The sequence below is a fragment of the Jaculus jaculus genome, chromosome 9 (genome assembly GCF_020740685.1).
Source record: "Jaculus jaculus isolate mJacJac1 chromosome 9, mJacJac1.mat.Y.cur, whole genome shotgun sequence".
Lineage (NCBI taxonomy): Eukaryota > Metazoa > Chordata > Mammalia > Rodentia > Dipodidae > Jaculus > Jaculus jaculus.
In genome coordinates, this window is record NC_059110.1 from 125,519,609 (window position 1) to 125,539,368 (window position 19,760).

A 19,760-nucleotide genomic window follows, 5' to 3' on the forward strand; every position below is an offset into this window, starting at 1 on the left:
TCTCAAAGTCTCTGCAGCTATGCTTAACATACTTTCTGCCAAAGTTAGAGCAAAGATGCCAACAGTGAGGCTTATTTTTTGAAATACTAAATTGGTTCCGTCATGCAGGATGCTTGAGAGCCACAGTACCTCGGTGAGTCATGGACTGTGCCAGTATCATTCCAGGCAAGGGCCCAGCAAAAACAGAGGCCCTGTCGTGGGAGCTAGGGTGTAGGGCATTCAATGGGTGGGCATTAAGGCAAGAGAGGTTGCTTGGGGTCTGATGAGGGAGGGTACATGAAAGAATCCTCACAAGGGGGTCTAGACCTTCCTTGGGCAATTAAGAGATACCACAGGCTTCAAGTAGTTCAGCCACGTGATCAGAAGACCAACATGGAACAGTGTGTAAGAGGGACCTTGTGGTGGTTTGATTCAGGTGTTCCCCATAAACTTAGGTGTTCTGAACTCTAGGTTCCCAGCTGATGGAGATTTGGGAATTAACGCCTCCTGGAGGGAGTGTATTGTTGGGGGTGGGCTTATGGGTGTTATAGCCAGTTTCCCCAAGCCAGAGTTTGGCATACTCTCCTGTTGTTATTGTCCACCTGATGTTGGCCAGGGGGTGATGTCCACCCTCTGCTCATGCCATCATTTTCCCTGCCATCATGGAGCATCCCCCTCGATCCTTTAAGCCTAAATAAACCTCTTTTGCCCACAAGCTGTTCTTTGTTGGGTGGTTTCTACCAGCAACACGAACCTGACTGCAACAGACCTGGATAATTGGAAGCCATGCTGGTTGTCAGTGGCTAGAGGGATGAGGCTCGCTTGCTGACAGGAGCTATAAGGACCTGGGCCTTGAAGATTCATGAGACTTGTGTTAGCTACTTTCTGAATTGCTGTGACTCAATACTCAACAAGAGGCCCCTTAACTGAGGAAGGGGTTATTTGGATACATAGATTTCCATGCCCCATGGAGGAGGGAAGATACGGGGCAGGTCCTGGTGGGGTTGCCAAGTCCCTGATGACTCTGAGATGCAAGACAGCAGAAGAATCCCAGGCTACCTTCAGCCAGGAGTGCAGCTTGCAAGTTTGGCTGGTGGCTGACCAGTTTTAGGACGACCGATGTGGGACCCACCTACCCCAAGAATTCTGGGAAAGGAACAAGCTCCCGAGAGAACTCTGAGGTGTAGCCAGATGAATGACCACAATGGGCAAGGGGAGGAAGAAGAGGCCATGATGTTAGGAGTTAGCCAAAAACTCCCCCCACGATAGGAGTCCAGATGGCTTAGGATATGTGGCTCTATGGTCAGGGAGGGGACCACTGGACAAAGGAGCAATTAAGAACCCCTAAATCCATGGTCTTCATCCTCAGTACACATGGTTTGCTAGTCTGGTCAGCCCAGGACCAAGCATATGATAGTGGCAGGTTGGCGGATGGGGGCTGATGTTTGCTGGGGGGCTCTAGGCAGGAACGCTCAACAGCTTTTGTTTTTTGCATGTGTATGTATGTGTGGTATTCAGATGTGCGTGTGTGTTCATATGTATATGGGTGCACATGTGGGTACAGAGCATGTGTGTGTGTGTGTGTGTGTGTAAGTATGCACACACATGCGTGTATGCAAAGGTCAGAAGTCAATGTTAAGTGTCTTCCTCAGTTGCTGGCCATCTTATTTTTGGTGACAGGGTCTGTCCTTGAACTTTGAGCTAACACTGATTCAGCTTGATTAGCTAACCAGCTTACCCCAGGGAATTCTCATATCTCTATACCCCCCCCCACCTGGTGTATGTGGGTGCTGGGGACCCAAACTCAGGTCCTCATGCTTACGCAATAAGCATTTTACCCACTATATGTTTTAACTCAACCTGGGCAGCTGCTGCCTGCTCTAGTGAACATGGACACCCTTCAAGGGTGTACTGCGAGAATATAGTCTCATATCGTGTGTGCCCAGGATGCCTGAGACTGCACATCTGACTGGCACCTGAGGGTGCCTGGGCTGCGGCCTCATGAACTACATGGGAAAATGGGAGAGAAGGTATCCTTCCTAGAGCCCTTCTCCAAGTCACTGATGTCATAGTCAGTCCTTCTCCCCCCAGCCCAGCCCAGTAGGCACATAGGACCAGAAAACACACCTATGTGTTACCTGTATTCTCTGCCTTCCTCTTGGCTGATGGAATAGCAGAACTAGGGCGAGCATTCACTTCCTTACCTACCAAGGGGTGGCCATGCTTAAAAAAAAAGAAAAAGAAAAAAAAAAGCAGTATGGGGCTGGGGCTGGGAAGATGGCTTAGTCAGTCAAGTGCTTGCCACATACGCATGTGAACTCAAGTCCCACACGAGAACACACATAAGAGGTGGACACGGTAGCACTTACTTATTATCCCTGGATTGTCGGGGGAGAGACAGGAGGACCGCTGGGATTCACTGGCCAGCCATTCTAGACTAACCAGTAAGTTCCACGTATAATGAAAGACCCTGTCCCAATAAAAGACAGGTGGCACCTGAGAAGAAATGACATCAGAGGTTTCCTTTGACTTACAGACATGCACACACATGTACACTCGTATGCACACATACACGCATGCACAAAAATTAAAAATAATAGAATAATTTAAAAAAATAAAGAAAGCCATTTGTGATGGTGCATGCTTTTAATGCCAAGCAGAGGCAGGAGGTTCGCCATGAGTTCAAGGCCACCCTGAAACTACCAAGTGAATTCCAGGTCAGCCTGGGCTAGAGTGAGACCCTACCTCGAAAAAAAAAAAAAATAGGGCTGGAGGGATGGCTTATCAGTTAAGGCATTTGCCTGCAAAGCCAAAGGACCCAGGTTCAATTCCCCAGGATCCACGTTAGCCAGATGCATAAGGCGACACATGCATCTGGAGTTTGTTTGCAGTGGCTGGAGGCCCTGGTGCGCCCATTCTCTCCCCCCTTTCCTCTTTGTCAAATAAATACATAAATAAATAAAATATTTTTTAAAAAATTTTAGAAAGAGCAGTGTGCTGCTTATTTTCACACATGCACCACTCCTGTGGCCATTTATGAGTAGCACAGACCACACTCCCTCCATCCTGCCCACCCATCCCCCACCTGAGGGTACAGAAAGCTAACCCAAAAATCCACCCGGGAACCCCACAACCTAATGCCGCACTGAACCAGAAGCACGGGGCAGGGATGGAGGAAGCCGCCCAGACTAGAGTTTAACATCTGAGTTGAAAACCTGGCTCTGCCCTTTCCCCTTGCTGTGTAACCTTGGATGGGTTAATTAACTTACTTGAGCTCATTTGCACAGCTTTTTCCATTGTAAAACACATGAAATAATAATCTGCCTCTTGTGGCTAGTGGGCAAATCAATTGAGTCCAGAACATGTGGGCATGATATGGAGCCCAAATGCCAAAGCGGAGCTTGTTACAGTAATGGGTTAGAGGATGGGGGGGGGGGGGTGATGCTCCAAGCTCAGCGGTCCCCTCCCTGTGGTCATCCTGTTGATCGCGCAGCAGTCCTCTGACCCCTGTACCCCTTCTCCCTGCAGACATGGGGAGCTTCGAGGAGGGTGAGAAGCCCCAGAGCGTCTCCCACGGAGAAGCCGCGGTCATCCGAGCGCCACGCATCTCCAGCTTCCCGCGGCCGCAGGTGACCTGGTTCCGCGATGGCCGCAAGATCCCGCCTAGCAGCCGCATGTGAGGCTCTGCTTGGGGGTCCGGGGGGCGGGAGAGGGAGGCTGGCCCTCAAGGAGGAGGTTTGAGGCCAGATAGGGTCCCCCTGCCATGCTGAGGAGCACCCTTCCTAGAGAAAGCTTTTTCAGCAATTGTGGGACAACAACCAGCCTGGGTGCTTCCTCGGCCGGTGAGAGTTTGGTTTTGTGAGGACCTAGGCATTCCCATCACACTCCGCTGGAAAATCTTCCTGCTTCCTGGAGGATTTAAGACACCCACACACACACATGCACAGGTGCTGTTTCCAAGGTGATGGGCCCAGGTCTGTGACCATCAACCCCAGCGGGGGGCTAGGATGACGCAGGAGTTTGTGTTGTCTGGGTGTGGCTGGGTGTGTGCTGGGGCACAAGGGTGTGTGTTTTGGCTGTGTGGAGTTCATGAGAAGACACACACATACACACACACACACACACACACACACACAGCCCTTTCAGCAAGCACAAGGACTCTGTCCATCTGCCTCTGGCCTCCCATATGGGCTTGGCTTGGGGGCACAGTGGTAGAGCCAACACCTCTCACCTCCCCCAGCAACCAGCAGACACCCCCCTCCATTTCCTGAGCCTCTTCAATCCAGAACTCCCAAGCCCTGTGCAATGCTAGCTCTCCCCTGCTCCTAAACAGACCGCCTTTACCCATCCTGCTCCTCCTGGGACCTGGGACTCCCAAAGGCTGCATGGAGCCCTCACTGGTCTGCAGGGCATGGAGGGAGGCCTGGGCAGACCTGCCTAGGAGGAGCATTAAGTCCATGGATGGGAGTGGAGTAACGGTAGCCGGACGTGGCGATGGCAGCTGTGGTAACTGAGCAGCTGCCAAGTTCTCAGATGGCGCTGGGCACCCACACTCAAACGCCCCCCTCTCCACCAGGCAGCTGCGCCCCCTGAGACGCTCAGGGACTGGCTCAATCTTGTTCTCTTACCTATCCAGACAGTAGCAGCTTCGCAATCCGTTATTGGATGCATAGCACAATGGCTCTGTGGCGGGGCTGCCTGTATCCCTGTTGTCCCAACAATGAAGGGACGGTCCCAAGTGCAGCGCGCTCTAGCCCTGCCGACTCCCAGTTGACTCTCTGATCCGCACCTTCCGTGAAGAACCCATGCAAACCAGGACCGGGACACAAACGAGGGACCATGCTTCAAAGAGCTGGTCCTGGGACAGTGCTTGGCAGTGCGAACCCCTGAGGAGCTTAACTTGTTGGGGAGTGTGAAATATACAGATTCCTGGGTTCTTGCCTAAGACACTGATAGGAATGAAATGGGATAGGGTTTGGCCATCAGATCTCATTAGCTTCTTTATTTCTGTGAGTGTGAGTGCGTGTGCATGTGTGTGGTGTTGATGTGTGAATGCAGCCACACAGCATGCATGTGGAGATCAGAGGACAATCTGGAGGCTGGTCCTTGATGTCCACCTCATTGGAGGCAAGAGGACTGTGGATTCTCATTCTGCTCTTCTCTGTGCTGTGCTGGCCGCAAGCTTACAGAAAGTTCTCTTGTCTCTGCCTCCCACCCTTCCATTGGCATCAGCATGTGATGAATCAGAGACTATAGTTTGAACAATGAGTGCTTTTTTAAAATATATTTTATTTATTTACTTATTTGAGAGAGAAAGAGAAAAAGAGATTGGGAGAGAGTGGGTGTGCCAAGGCCTCCAGCCACCGCAAATGAACTCCAGGTACATATGCCTCCTTGTGTATCTGGCTTACATGGGTCCTGGAGAGTCAAACTGGGATCCTTTGGCTTTGCAGTTAAATGCCTTAACTACTAAGCCATCTCTCCAGGCCATGAGTGCTTTCTTTATGTACTGAGCCATCTCCCTAGCCCCCAGCATTGGAATTGCCCACCACACACACACACATACACACACACACAGAGGAAATTCTAACATGCAGCCAGTGTGGGGAATCACTGAGTATGCATCAGCAACCCACAGCCACGGTGATGCTGTGTAACAAAACATCCCAGTGGAGCTAAACACATGGAACACTTACTAGTTTTCACAGGCGTCTGCAGGTTGGTGATCCAGGCTGTGGTGGGCTTCTGGTCTTAGCTGGGATCACTTATCAGGGGTTGTCTGGCTACTGACTAACCTGGAATGGCCTCATGCAAGATGACAGATGGCTAGTCTGCGCTCCCCATGCCTCATCCTCCAGCACACTGGCCCAGCATGTTCCCTGGGAGGTGCGGAAGAGCAGGAGAGAAGCAGAAACACACGTGGGAAGGCCCGGCCGGCACGCCCTCCATCAGAGCTGAGCTGAGGCAGAGCACGGAAGCGAGAGGCTGTGTCTCTCCGCGCTCTGCCTGTAGTCCTGTGCACGAGAGGACAGCTGCCACAGGGCATGGCGTGTGGAGACCTAACAGGGTGAACTGCTGCTGTGTGAGTTACGAGGGCTCAGCAGGCAGCAGAATGACTCACCCATCACATGGATGTAGAGATCATGTTGTAGCAGAGGAACGCTCTACCACATGGGTGCTGGGGCAGGTTGATGAGTCCCAGCCCGTCCTAACTTCCTTTCTGAGTTTATCTCTTAGGCCCCAGGTAGACTGATAAAAGCATCCTGTAAGCCAATCAATGGGTAATGGCTGCCTGAAACACAGAGTCAAGAAGGATTCTGAAGCCGGGCGTGATGGCGCGTGCCTTTAATCCCAGCACTCGGGAGGCAGTGGTAGGAGGATTGCCGTGAATTCAAGGCCACCCTGAGACTCCATAGTGAATTCCAGGTCAGCCTGAGCTAGAGTGAGACCCTACCTTGAAAAACCAAAAAAAAAAAAAAGAAAAAAAAAAAGGATTCTGAGGCCTCATCCCTATTCATAGGGAAGAACATCATGATTGATTAGTAATGTCTGCCCTGGCAACTGCTGGCACTCACCCAGTACATTTACAGAAGCAGATGAATCCCTTGCTCCAGCCTCTCTTCCACCGTCCTCTTCTAACACTTTTCTGCCTTCTGATTTCCACCCTCCATCCTCACCCGCTTCTCAAGTGCTCCGTGGCAGCAGGACAGAACCACCATTTTCTGCACGAGCACACACAACACCCTCCCTGTTACACACGCCATTCCTGCCCACTCTCATAAACACTCCTACCGAGTGTGTGCTGGAGCAGCGGGGTGGTTTTATCTCAGTAATTACAGAGGATTAATATTCATAACAGAGCGGGAAGGATCCCTGCAAGCAAGTCCCCTGTGTCTGCATGCCCAAGCTCCGTATCTGATGAGCTCTGTCAGCCAGAGAGCTGGGCAGGGCATGCGAGCCTTCGCCGCCTCAGGAAGTGCACCTCTTACCGTCGGGGGGGACGCAGATTAGGGCCACCTCACCAGCCCCCCTCCCCAAGATCTCCGTTGAAAAAGGGACAAGATTCCTAACAGAGACGCGTGCTGGGGGCTTTGCGCACGTTCTAGAATGACTTGGTCTAGCCTTAATTAAATTATAGATTGGGCCCCCATGGAGCTGTGAGAAGAGGCTGGCTGCGTGGAAGGGGAGAGTGGGGCTGGGCCCCAGTGAACTAAGACCAGGGCGTTAGAATTGTGCTCTGCTGTGCGCGCTCCCTCGGGTTCTCTCAGTGTGGGTGCATCTGGGGGTGCCACAGGCTAGAGACCTTCCTCAGGGCCACAAACAGCTACACATAGAAGTGAGGCATAGTGTCTTTCCAGGGTGACCTACCCTGCAAGGGGGACAGTCAACATGCAGAGGGCTGGGAGCCCCGGGACCTTCCTTCCCCTCCTGTTGGGTTCTGATAGGCAAGTCATAGGACCTCAGCACCTTCCGTCAGACTCACATCCAGAACTCGAGCCCATGCCCTGTGACGAGTTCCCATGCCCTGTGGCTCCCAGACCATGGCGCTGGGGAAGGCAGTGACAGCTGCGATGCTCATCAGACCCACATCCCAGTGAGCTAGTGCCATAGAGAGGGAGGTTTTGCCCATGCAAATTCTGACCTGGGGCAAGGGACAGGAGAAGCGTTTCCCCCACCCAGTCACTTGGGGTCCAGGTTACGAGCATTCTACCAGCGCCAAAGCAGGTCACCCTGGAAGAGAGCCATGAGGACGGTGCAGAAGTTTCCATGGTGCAAGGCTGGAGGTGTCCACACCCCTTCCTCTATACCACACCCGGACCAAGAAGCTGCAGAGTGTCCCTGGCTGTCCAGAAGCCACAGCTGAGCACGTCGCCTTGGACAGGCCATCACCGTGACATAGTCTACTTTGTACTGCACGCGGCACCACGCCACAGACTAAGGTGTAAAGTGAAGAGATGCACCTTGACTCCTGATTTTGGAGGCATCCATGGGCTGGAGAGATTGCTCAGTGGTTAAGGCACTTGCCTGAAAAGTCTAAAGACCCAGGTTCAGTTCCCCAGTACCCACATAAAGCTGGAGGCATGCATGCATCTGGAGTTCATTCGCAGCAGCAGGAGACCTGGTGCACCCATCCCCTCTGTCTCTCTTCTCTTTATCTCTCTGCGCTTGCAAATAAATAAAGGCCTTACCTGGTCATGACCTTGCTGGCAGTGTCCCAAGGTGGTACAGGGTGTCACATACATGTCAAGAGACATAGACCTAGAGTGAGTGTGTATGTGTGTTCTGATCGCTCTCCTTCTTTTTATTTTTATTTTTATTTTTTTTTTTTTGAGGTAGGGTCTCATCTAGTCCAGGCTACCTGAAATTCACTATGTAGTCTCACAGGGTGGCCTTGAACTCATGGGAATCCTCCTACCTCTGCCTCTAGAGTGCTGAGATTAAAGGCGTGCGCCACCACGCCCAGCTTGATCTCTCTCCTTTTTATGAAGCCTTCAGGAGTCCATCCTAATGTCCTCACCCACACATAGTCACCTCCCATGGCCCACCTCTTCAGCCATGGCCATTTGTGGTTCCCACCATCTTTCTACTTCACCATTGGAATTAGATTTATTCCAGTGCGTGCACCTGGACAAGCCTTCGCCAGCACATTCAAGGTACACCAGGACTGTAGTACTCACCTCCACTGTGAACTTCAGAGCCAGGCACCCTGCCTTCAGGGCCACCCCCATGTCTCCTGTAGTGGCGCGCCCCACAGCCATGCTAACCACAGCTGTCCAGAAATTCTCAAATGTCCCCTAGAAGGCAGAGTCACCGTGGGTTGAGAACCACTGACCTAGAAAGGTCAGTCACATGATTTCTTCCCGTGCTTTGTTCCTCATGCCAACACCTACCTAGCATTGGCCTTGCAGAGATGCCCTTCCCATCATGCATCTGACACCATGACACATCTAGAAGGCCCTATATAAAACAGAAAGAGGGCTGGAGAGATGGCTTAGTGGTTAAGGCGCTTGCCTGCAAAGCCAAAGGACCCAGGTTCGAGTCCCCAACACCCACATAAGCCAGATGCACAAGAGGGTACATGGGTTCATTTGCAGTGGCTGGAGACCCTGATGTGCTCCCTCTCTCTCTCTCTCTCTCTCTCTCTCTTTCTGCATCTCTCTTTCTCAAATAAATAAATAAAAATAAAAATATTTTAAAACAGAAGGAGGAAAAACAAAAAAGGGAGTAAACCCCACTCCAGGGAAATTCCGACCCATTACTCCTTCCTTCATAAGTAATCCTCCCCTCCACCCAAGTGTGCCCATAAAATGAATTATCCACAGTCCCAGAAAAGATGAGATAACAAAAATAAAACTCAGTCACAGAGTTTAACCGGCAGATAACAGCCGGACGTGGTGGCGCACGCCTTTAATCCCAGCACTGGGGAGGCAGAAGTAGGAGGATCGCAGTGAGTTCGAGGCCACCCTGAGACTCCATAGTGAATTCCAGGTCAGCCTGGGCTACAGCAAGACCCTGCCTCACAAAAACAACAACAACAATAATAATAATAATAATAATAAATTAGGTGGAGAGCATTCAAGGAGTCAAGGAAGACACCAATGTCAACCTCTAGTGTTCACGGGCACCCACTCATGTGCCCACACATATAACATGCATATATATGCATTCATACCACACACACATTCACATGATACACACACACACACACACACACACATATACATCTGGCTCTGGACCTACTTCTTGCCACCTCATTAGTTAGAAATAAAAAGAACTCTCCAGAAGGAAAACTGAGGCACCCTTCAAGTCCCATCACCATTGGGAAGAAGAGCACACCTCCCTACTGCCCAGAGCTGTACTGATGGTGTGAAGTGTCCCACAGAGAGCAGGTGTGGGTGCACCCAACACAGCCAGGCTGGGAGAGAGCTGGGCCAGAGAGACAATAGTCGGAATGTTTATTCGAGAGGCTGTTTAAAACTCTGTAACATTCACCTAATGGGAAAATTTGAAAGGAATTCAACTGGATTTGTCCTTGTTAAACTAACATTAAGGATGTTTAACAGCTGTCTCGGGCACATCACATTACAATCTGGAGATAGACTTGGCAAACTAATGGTTTTGTTTGGCATCGGGAGGGTGGGTGAAAGGAGTCCGGCAGAGCGGGTGTGGGCAAAGCTCCAAGAGCCACTTGGCTCACGTTTAAGGGGGACTTCTGCTCCTTATTCTCTGCCCGGACACCTGGCCCCAGGGAGGACCTGCGTGATAAGAAGCAGGAAAGGCAACTGGCCGGGAGCAAAACATCTGTCTGTTCTTGTCCTGTGACTCAGCGCTATAGATCCCTGTGCTCACAAGCTTAAGGGGGAGAAACTGATCCCCACGGAGGGCACTGGAGACATATGACCCCCAGAAGTCTTATGTTTCAGGTGACCTGTGGCTTTGGAGTCTGTTTATATACGGACGTAGAGGGGCTGAGGAGACAGCGTAGGCAGTAAAGTGCTTGGTGCACAGTCCTGAGGACCTGAGTTCAGATCCCAAGCACCCCTGTAAAACCTGCCTGTACTCCCAGTGCTAGAGGGGTGGAGAAGGAATATCTCCTGGCCTTGATGGCCAGCTTAAAGGCACCTAAGGACCCAAGTTCGATTCCCCAGTACCCAGGTAAGCCAGGTGCACAAGGTGGCACATGCATCTAAAGTTCATTTGTAGTGGCTAGAGGGCCTGGTGCGCCCATTCTCTAGAAAGTAAAAGAAAGGGAATGAGAGGAGGGAAGAAGGGGAGGAGAGGAGAGAGAAGGGAAAAAAGAAAAGACAGAAAGACAGAAAAGAAAGAGGGAGGGAAGGAGGGAGGAAGAAAACAAGTGTGGTGATGCACGCCTTTAATCCCAGCACTCAGGAAGCAGAGATAGGAGGATTGCTGCGAGTTAGTTTGAGGCCACCCTGAGACTACAGAGTGAATTCCAGGTCAGCTTGGACTAGATCAAAACCCTACCACAAAGAAAGAAAAGAAAGAAAAAATACCTTAAAAAATTGGTGAGAAATCCTAATCTCAAAAACTAAGGTGGAGGGCTGGAGAGATGGCTTAGCGGTTAAGCGCTTGCCTGTGAAGCCTAAGGACCCTGGTTCGAGGCTCGGTTCCCCAGGTCCCATGTTAGCCAGATGCACAAGGGGGCACACGCGTCTGGAGTTCGTTTGCAGAGGCTGGAAGCCCTGGCGCGCCCATTCTCTCTCTTCCTCTATCTGTCTTTCTCTCTGTGTCTGTCGCTCTCAAATAAATAAATAAATAAAAATTTAAAAAAAAAAAAAAACTAAGGTGGAGGTAGATACCCAACATTGACTTTTGGCCTGTGCATACACAAGTGCACACATGCACCCACACACATAATGCACACACTTGCACGCCACGCACATGCAAAATTAAAATGAACAGCTTCCCGGGTGGTATTAAGACGCTGATTCTGGAGTGTCTCTGGTTGTTTCTGAGGTCAGCCTTGTCACTCATCACTCACTGCCATTCGCTCATTCACTCCATGACCTTCTTTTGTTTTTGGTTTGGTGCTTCGATTCTCAGGATGTAAAGATCGCCTCACAAAGCCATCAAGGCTGAGACATGGGCAAGGACAGAATTCCAAGAGGGCTCATGGAAAAGCCCCCCCACCCCGCCCTGGGGTGGAGGCAGGGGAAGCCTCGTCCTTTAAGAGGCGAAGGGGCACTGTTGGGGTATGGAGGGTGCCAGCCTTAGCATGGTGGAGTCTCTGCGAACCCATGGCTGGGCTGGTGAGCGGTCGTGGCAGGGCTGGAATAGCGCTTGGATGTAAGCCTGGCTCCTCCTCCCACCCAGATAGATCATATGGCCAGGCTACCGCCCTGGGGTCGTCAGTCACACTCCCTGGCTCCGAGCCCCCTCGGGTCCCCATCAAAAGAATGCTTTTCCTCTTCCCAGAGCCATCACGCTGGAGAACACCCTCGTCATCCTGTCCACGGTGGCCCCCGACGCGGGTCGCTACTATGTGCAGGCAGTTAACGACAAGAACGGGGACAACAAGACCAGCCAGCCCATCACTCTTGCGGTGCAGAGTGAGTAAGCGCGGGACCCGGGACTGCCACTGAGCGGAAGAAAGCGGGTCATTAAATCTCAGAAATGGTGCTCCGGGGGCCAGTTGGGAAGATGGAATAGTGGGGATGCCCAAGGAAGAGGGGGGGAACAAGATGGGGCGGGGTGGGGGGGGTGAGGGGAGCCAGTGCAGGGCACAGACAGGAGAGAACGGAGTTCTGGAAGGAAGCCTTTATCGTGACAGAGGAGCCCGCGATGCTGTTCCCAGAGAGGAGCTGCTTAGCTTAGCTGTCACCACGGCCGCCCGAGGCTGAGCAAAGTGTGTGCATGGGTGGGTGTCAGCACCCTGGGCTCACATGCTGGTGGAAAGGGCACCCCGGGAGATTGGGGGCTCCCTGTTAAAGAAATACACAACGCTGTCTGTCTTGGTGTTTCTGCATGGGAGCCAGGAAGGCCCTACAACTGGCTGTCCCCCAAGTTCCCACCTCCCACCTGTCCTCAGACATGCCAGCTCTCTGGCAGAGAGGGGCACAGGAGCTGAGCCCACAAGGGACGCATGACTGGCTCAAAGACGGAGAGATACTTATCTGGATGAGATGAGAGCAGGGATGTCCGCCTGAGCCTGTTCTCCCGGCCACACTGGCCCCTCGGGACTCGTCCTGAGGAGGGAGATGGTGGGACAGGTAGCCAGGGTGACCTCCCAAGACTAACCCAAGTGCAGGGAACAAGACCAGCACTTCCTGCAGAAGCTGAGCAACACACAAGCTGGGCGAGCCAGATGTTCATATCCCTCCACATCTGTGCCTCTCCCGCTCCCAAAGCAAGTCTCATTTAACCATGCCACACTGGTGCACATCCCTCAGCAGTGAGCTGTGTGTGGACGACCAACGGGGACTGCCTTACCCTCCTGGGCCCTGGCCTCTGTCTGCCAGTGCCCAGAACATTCCCAGTCCTGATCTCCCTTCTCTGGGCTTTCCAAGCTCCAATGTCACCCCGTCCCATAGTCACAAGTGATTCCTTCCTTCTCCCCAGGTTCCAGGAGTATGGCTAGAAAGAAATCTGAAAGTGGGCGAAGCCATTGTGTGCAAACCAACTCTGACCTAAACTGGAGCTAGTTCAAAGGAAAAGGAATTATTCATGGAGATAAATAGATTTGTTTTTTCTATTGAGTTCTCGGTGATCAGAATGCAGTGATTTGTTAAGAGGAAGCTCTGGGCCAGGGATGTGACTCGGTCAGTAGAGTGGTGGCCTAGCATGCACTGAAAAACCCTGGGTTTGAGGTCCAGCCCTGCGTAAACTGGGCATGGCAATACATGTCTGTATTCCAAGACTGGAGAGTTGGAGGCAGGAGAATCCACCATCACCTTCAGTTACGTGGCAGCTTCAAGGCTGGCCTGGAGTACGTGAAAGAGGCCTTGTCAAAAAAATAAAGAAAGAAGGCAGTATCAAAGCCATGTCCACATCAAAGCCAGACAGCTGCCTGTGTGACTCAGCTTACCTGAGACCCAAGATCAAGGAACCCTTGCTCTGTGCCCCTCTTCCAGAACCCAGCTCCTCCTCCTAGGAGTTGGAAGGAGCTACTCTCTGATGACTGGGTCGTCACTCACTCAGTTATCCCAAATTTACCATAGTCCTCCTCACTCACTTCCATCATCTCAAGTTACCATAGCCTTCCTCACTCAGTTCTATCATCTCATACCATAGTCTTCCTCACTCAGTTCTATCATCCCAAGTTACCATAGCCTTCCTCACTCACTTCCATCATCTCAAGTTACCATAGTCTTCCTCACTCAGTTCTATCATCCCAAATTACCATAGCCTTCCTCACTCAGTTCTATCATCCCAAGTTACCATAGTCTTCCTCACTCAGTTCCATCATCTCAAGTTACCATAGCCTTCCTCACTCAGTTCCATCATCTCAAGTTACCATAGTCTTCCTCACTCAGTTCTATCATCTCAAGTTACCATAGTCTTCCTCACTCAGTTCTATCATCTCAAGTTACCATAGCCTTCCTCACTCACTTCCATCATCTCAAGTTACCATAGTCTTCCTCACTCAGTTCTATCATCCCAAGTTACCATAGCCTTCCTCACTCAGTTCTATCATCTCAAGTTACCATACCTTCCTCACTCAGTTCTATCATCTCAAGTTACCATAGCCTTCCTCACTCAGTTCCATCATCTCATGATACCATAGCCTTCCTCACTCAGTTCTATCATCCCAAGTTACCATAGTCTTCCTCACTCAGTTCCATCATCTCATGATACCATAGCCTTCCTCACTCAGTTCTATCATCCCAAGTTACCATAGTCTTCCTCACTCAGTTCTATCATCCCAAGTTACCATAGTCTTCCTCACTCAGTTCTATCATCCCAAGTTACCATAGTCTTCCTCACTCAGTTCTATCATCTCAAGTTACCATAGACCTCCTCACTCAGTTCTAACATCTCAAGTTACCATAGACCTCCTCACTCAGTTCTAACATCTCAAGTTACCATAGTCTTCCTCACTCAGTTCTATCATCCCAAGTTACCATAGTCTTCCTCACTCAGTTCTATCATCCCAAGTTACCATAGTCTTCCTCACTCAGTTCTATCATCTCAAGTTACCATAGACCTCCTCACTCAGTTCTAACATCTCAAGTTACCATAGACCTCCTCACTCAGTTCTAACATCTCAAGTTACCATACCTTCCTCACTCAGTTCTATATCAAGCCACCATAGCCCTCCAGACCTCTCAGGAGAGGCCACAGGACTCATTCTATGCCCCCTATCTGCCCATCTAACTCCCTCCCAGCTGTCTGGGCCTCAGTGCTCCTTCACTTCTCCGCTCTTGCTGTGATTTGTGGTAGATCAAAATTTGTACTGGATTTGTAGAGGGCAAAACGGCTGATTTTTTAGCTAATTTTCCCTCCCATGAGAGATTGCACTTCAAAACCCTGTGCTTGCACTGACACGCTTCCCCACTCCCTCCTGTCTGCCAGCCAGTTTGCCAGGAGCAATTGCCACTTTTCGCCCACCAGCAACTCAGGCTCCCCTCAGTTGCCTCGAAGGGAGGGCAGGGGAGCCACACACATCCGCCTCTGCCTCTCCCTCTTCCTCCATCCCAGGCTCCTCTCAGGCGGTTCTTAGCAGCCCTTGGAGGAGCCTTGCTCTTAGAAATGGAGGAGGAGGGCTGGAGAGATGGCTTAGCGGTTAAGGACTTGCAAAGCCTAAAGACCCAGGTTTGAGTCCCCAGGACCCACATATGTGTCTCACTTGTGTACCTATTTCCCCCCCCACACTCTCTCTCTCTCTCTCTCAAATAAATAAGTGAACTATTTTAAGAAATGAGGGAGGGGCTGGAGAGATGGCTTAGCGGTTAAGCGCTTGCCTGTGAAGCCTAAGGACCCCGGTTCGAGGCTCGGTTCCCCAGGTCCCACGTTAGCCAGATGCACGAGGGGGCGCACGCGTCTGGTCTGGAATTCGTTTGCAGAGGCTGGAAGCCCTGACGCGCCCATTCTCTCTCTCTCCCTCTATCTGTCTTTCTCTCTGTGTCTGGCACTCTCAAATAAATAAATAAAAATTTTAAAAAAAGAAACGAGGGAGGAAAGAGCCAGGTGATGACCCCAGAAGTTGCTTTTGCCCCTGGTAATATCATAGTCCTGAAATTCCACGCCTAGGAATGAGTTGCATTGATCCGTAGAAATGTGACCTGAGCCATACACGTAACTTTAATTGTCTTGGTGTGTGTTCGAGATAGTGTCTCACAGAGTCCAGACTGGCCTCAACTCCCCCTGTAGCTGAGGAAGACCTTGAATTCTTGATCTTCCTGCTTCCACCTCCCAACGGCTAGGATTACAGGCGCGCACTATGGCAACCTGATAGGTTGCCCCGTTTTGCATGTGTATCACTGAGCACACGGGGGGGGGGGTCAGAGTTGACCCCTCAAGGTTCAGAATTCTCTTGGCTTCGCCCCCCATTGCTCTGGGTGCACTGGGATTATAGACACATGCACTGCTGGGGATCTGAACTCTGGTCAGCTGGCTTGCAGAGCAAATGCCTGCTTGCCCCACTTTCTTTTTTTTGCTTGTTTTGTTTTGTTTTTGAGGTACAGTCTTCCTGTAGCTCAGGTTGACCTGGCACTTACTCCGTAGTTCTAGGGTGGCCTCAAACTCACTGCCGTCCTCCTACTTCTGCCTCCGAGTGCTGGGATTAACGATGCGTGCCATCACACCCGGCTCTGGTTGCACATTTTAACCAAATAAAAGAAAATAGGTAGAACTCGCTTTATTAATATATTTTATTTAATCCAACATATCCAAAATATGCTTTTAACATATCATCAGTATGGAATATATTAACAGGCCATTTGACATCGGTTTTTGCATACTAACTCTTTGAAATCTGTGACTGTTTTATACTTACAGCACATCTCAATTTGAATGCTAAATCTTCATCTGAAATACGTGATCCGTGTTTAGATCTCATAAAATTTACAGCTAAGAAGGTAGAGTCTTCAGCCCAAGTTGTTCCACTTGCTATTAAAAGTGTTCTAATAACCAAATTGGGGATCCATTTGTAATTAAATGTAAATTAGTTAAAATTAAATCTCATTAAACCAAAGGGGGTACCAACCACATTTCAGGAGTTTGGTAAGCACACATGGCTCTGTGACCCACATTGGATGATGGATGGGCTGGACTGCACGGACTGGGTACCCTGATCAGGAATGCAAGTGTCTATCCAGCCCATCTGCCCAGGAAGGGGCGAGCAGCCCTTCAGCAATGCACAAAGCACCAGAGGCTGGGGGAGTCACATGTCCCTGGGCCTGGCTTCCTCCTCTGTAGCCTGACGCTTAGGGCAGAGCTGCGGGGTAGGGGGGGGGGATTCACTGAGGCAACTTGGAATGGATCACAGTACGTGTCCCTTGTCACTGCAATGGAAATAGTCCCGGACAGCTTGCCTGTATGTGAGGAGCCGTGAGTCGAGGCTGTGCATGGGGGAAGGGTGGCAGGAGCTTCCAGGGTTGGTGTGCCTCCCCTATGCCGTGTATAGCTGGCTGTCACGTTGTCTGCTGGGGGTGCTATGCTGAATGACCTCCTTAGGTCACCACGTCTCCCGTGATCTCCTGGGGTGAAGGATAGATCAGGCATAATGTAGACATGCATCACTGCAGCTATAGCCTGGTGGTACTTGCCTAGCATACACGAGGTCCAAGGTTTGATACCCAGCACAACAAAACACAAACGGTGTTCACAGTGCAGATGCGCAGCTTTATTCAGTTCATGCTCCGGACAGAGGCTCAAGGACAACCTTGAAGCAGAATGGACTAAGTGGTTAGAAGCCAAGGCCTAAACATAGCAGAATCCAAACACATCTCTCTTGGAAATCTGGTTTCCCCAGGGTTCTCCAATCTCTAGGCATCCGGTTGCTAAACCATCATGGCCTTTTCATCATCTTCTGCTACCTCCAGACATCACCGTGCCTGTTGGCTAGTTCCTCCCCATCATCACTAAAGCTTGTGCCATGAGCTTGACTTCCAGTCCAAAGCTGAGCTCATAGTCTTCAGTCACCCCATCCCACCCAACCTCTCCAAAGCAAGGCTCCTTCCACCTCTTCAAGAGACATGGGAAAGGAGCTTCAGGTCACGAGGCGGCCCTGATGAGCTGGTCGCACTGCATTGAGGATTCGGAGATCACATCTGGGCTCAGATAGGTGAAGCCCTAGAACCATGGAGTCCTTCTCCCAGAGCCTACAGGAGAGGTCTGGGGAGGGGCAGCAAGCTGGTGAGGAGTTTGACCTCCACCTCCTCATCCTCCAGCTCTGAGGACTTCCCAGAACAGCGCCCACACCCTCACTCACTCACCTCCTCATCCTCTGGTTCTGAGGACTCCCCAGCACTGTGTCCACACCCTCACTCACTCACCTCCTCATCCTCTGGTTCTGAGGACTCCCCAGCACTGTGTCCACACCCTCACTCACTCACCTCCTCATCCTCTGGTTCTGAGGACTCCCCAGCACTGTATCCACACCCTCACTCACTCACCTCCTCATCCTTGGGTTCTGAGGACTTCTCAGTACTGTGTCCACACCCTCACTCACTCACCTCCTCATCCTCGGGTTCTGAGGACTTCTCAGTACTGTGTCCACACCCTCACTCACTCACCTCCTCATCCTCAGGTTCTGAGGACTTCTCAGTACTGTGTCCACACCCTCACTCATTCACCTCCTCATCCTCCTTCCTTGAGGACTTCCCAGCCCTGTGTCCACACCCTCACTTGTGAAGTATTTCTAGAATGCCCCCTTTTTCCCTCTTGCTTTTCTCTGTGACCCACTCCAGTCCAGTGTCCCCTGTGAAGCCACCCTAGGCTGCTGAAGGCTCTGCCTAGTCTCTGGAGGTTGATTACATATGCTTCCCTCAGTCAGGAACCCCCTACCTGGCTCTGTGATTCCCATCTTCAGTAATACCAGAGACCGTCATTCAGCCTGGGGTAGTGGCATATTTCTCCCCAACACGGGAAGAGGACTGTCCCCTGCAGAACATTCCTGTGTGCCAGGCACAGGTGCTCACCCTGGACAGCTGACCCAGCCCAGCCTGGCTTCCTTCCACCTCTGTCATGGGTCTCTTTCCGTCATTAAGGTGTTGGAATCGATGTGGTTTCCTCATAGGACATCTTCCTCAGAAGGACAAGACCCTGCCTGGTTCATGAACCTCCTGCGTTCTGACATGTACCGATTAAGATGTGCTGATGGTTTTGTTGTTGTTTTGTTGTTTTGCCAAGGTAGGGTCTCATTCTAGCCCAGATTGTCCTGGAATTTACTGTGTAGTCTCAGGGTGGCTTCAAACTCATGGTGATCCTCCTAGCTCTGCCTCCTGAGTGCTGGGATTAAAGGCAAGCACTACCACGCCCCACTCAAGATGTGTTGAGAAGGGGACTGAATTCACATAGCTCATTTAGGTAGTGCTTTTTTTGTTGTTTGTTTTGGGTTTGGTTTTTTTTTTTTAGTACTAGGGATCAAACCGTGGGTCTCACACATGCTTTACAAACACTCTACCACTGAGCTAGATAATCCCCAGTCTTCTTGTTACTTCCTATTTTGAAACAAGGTCTTGCTAAATTGTGCAATTTGGCCCTGAACTTATTCTCTATCCCAGGTTGGCCTTGAACTCTCAATCCTCCTGGTTCTGTCTCTAGAGTAGGTGGAATGGTAGACATGAGCCACCTGGCTGGACTCAGGTTCTCTGTGTGTGTTGTTTGTTTGTTTATTTGTTTGTTTGGTTGGTTGGTTGGTTGGGGCAGGATCTCATGCACCCCAGACTAGACTTGCACTTGCTACATAGCTAATGATGACTTTGAACTCGTGATGCTCCTGCCTCCTCCCACGTGCTGAGATTGGAGGCCTGGTTTATGGGGTGCTGGGGCTCAGACCAAGACTTCGCAAATGCTGGGAAGCTGAACCAGCGCTCCACTCTTGAGTGGTGACTTCATTGTTTCTGTTACTGAAAATACCCGCTCAGTGGAGTAGAGGAGCCTGCTGAGGGCAGCCCCAGAACGCCAGAAACCCAGGCTTCTTCAAACTCCATGCCCTCCTGTTCCCGTTCCTCAGGGTCCCCGGCCACTGTGGCTGCCCTCCAGCCCTGCACACTATGGCCTGGGCCTGGTCACATGGCTCGGGGTTCCTCCCCGGGCAAGGCAGCAAGCTAGCAGCTCATTCTTTAATCTCACTGCCTTGGCCACCTGCAGCTCGC

The 19,760-nt window shown here is 51.1% G+C and overlaps 1 protein-coding gene across 2 annotated transcripts in view; it reads left to right on the forward strand.

Moving 5' to 3' along the window:
• The window catches only part of Sdk2 (sidekick cell adhesion molecule 2), a 322,728-nt gene that overhangs the window by 190,511 nt on the left and 112,457 nt on the right, over positions 1-19,760 (forward strand). For both annotated transcript variants that reach the window (XM_045159211.1, XM_045159212.1), the window contains exons 4-5: positions 3,508-3,655; positions 11,917-12,050. In XM_045159211.1, the coding sequence (XP_045015146.1) occupies positions 3,508-3,655; positions 11,917-12,050 (282 nt within the window). The remainder of the gene's footprint in view (positions 1-3,507; positions 3,656-11,916; positions 12,051-19,760) is intronic.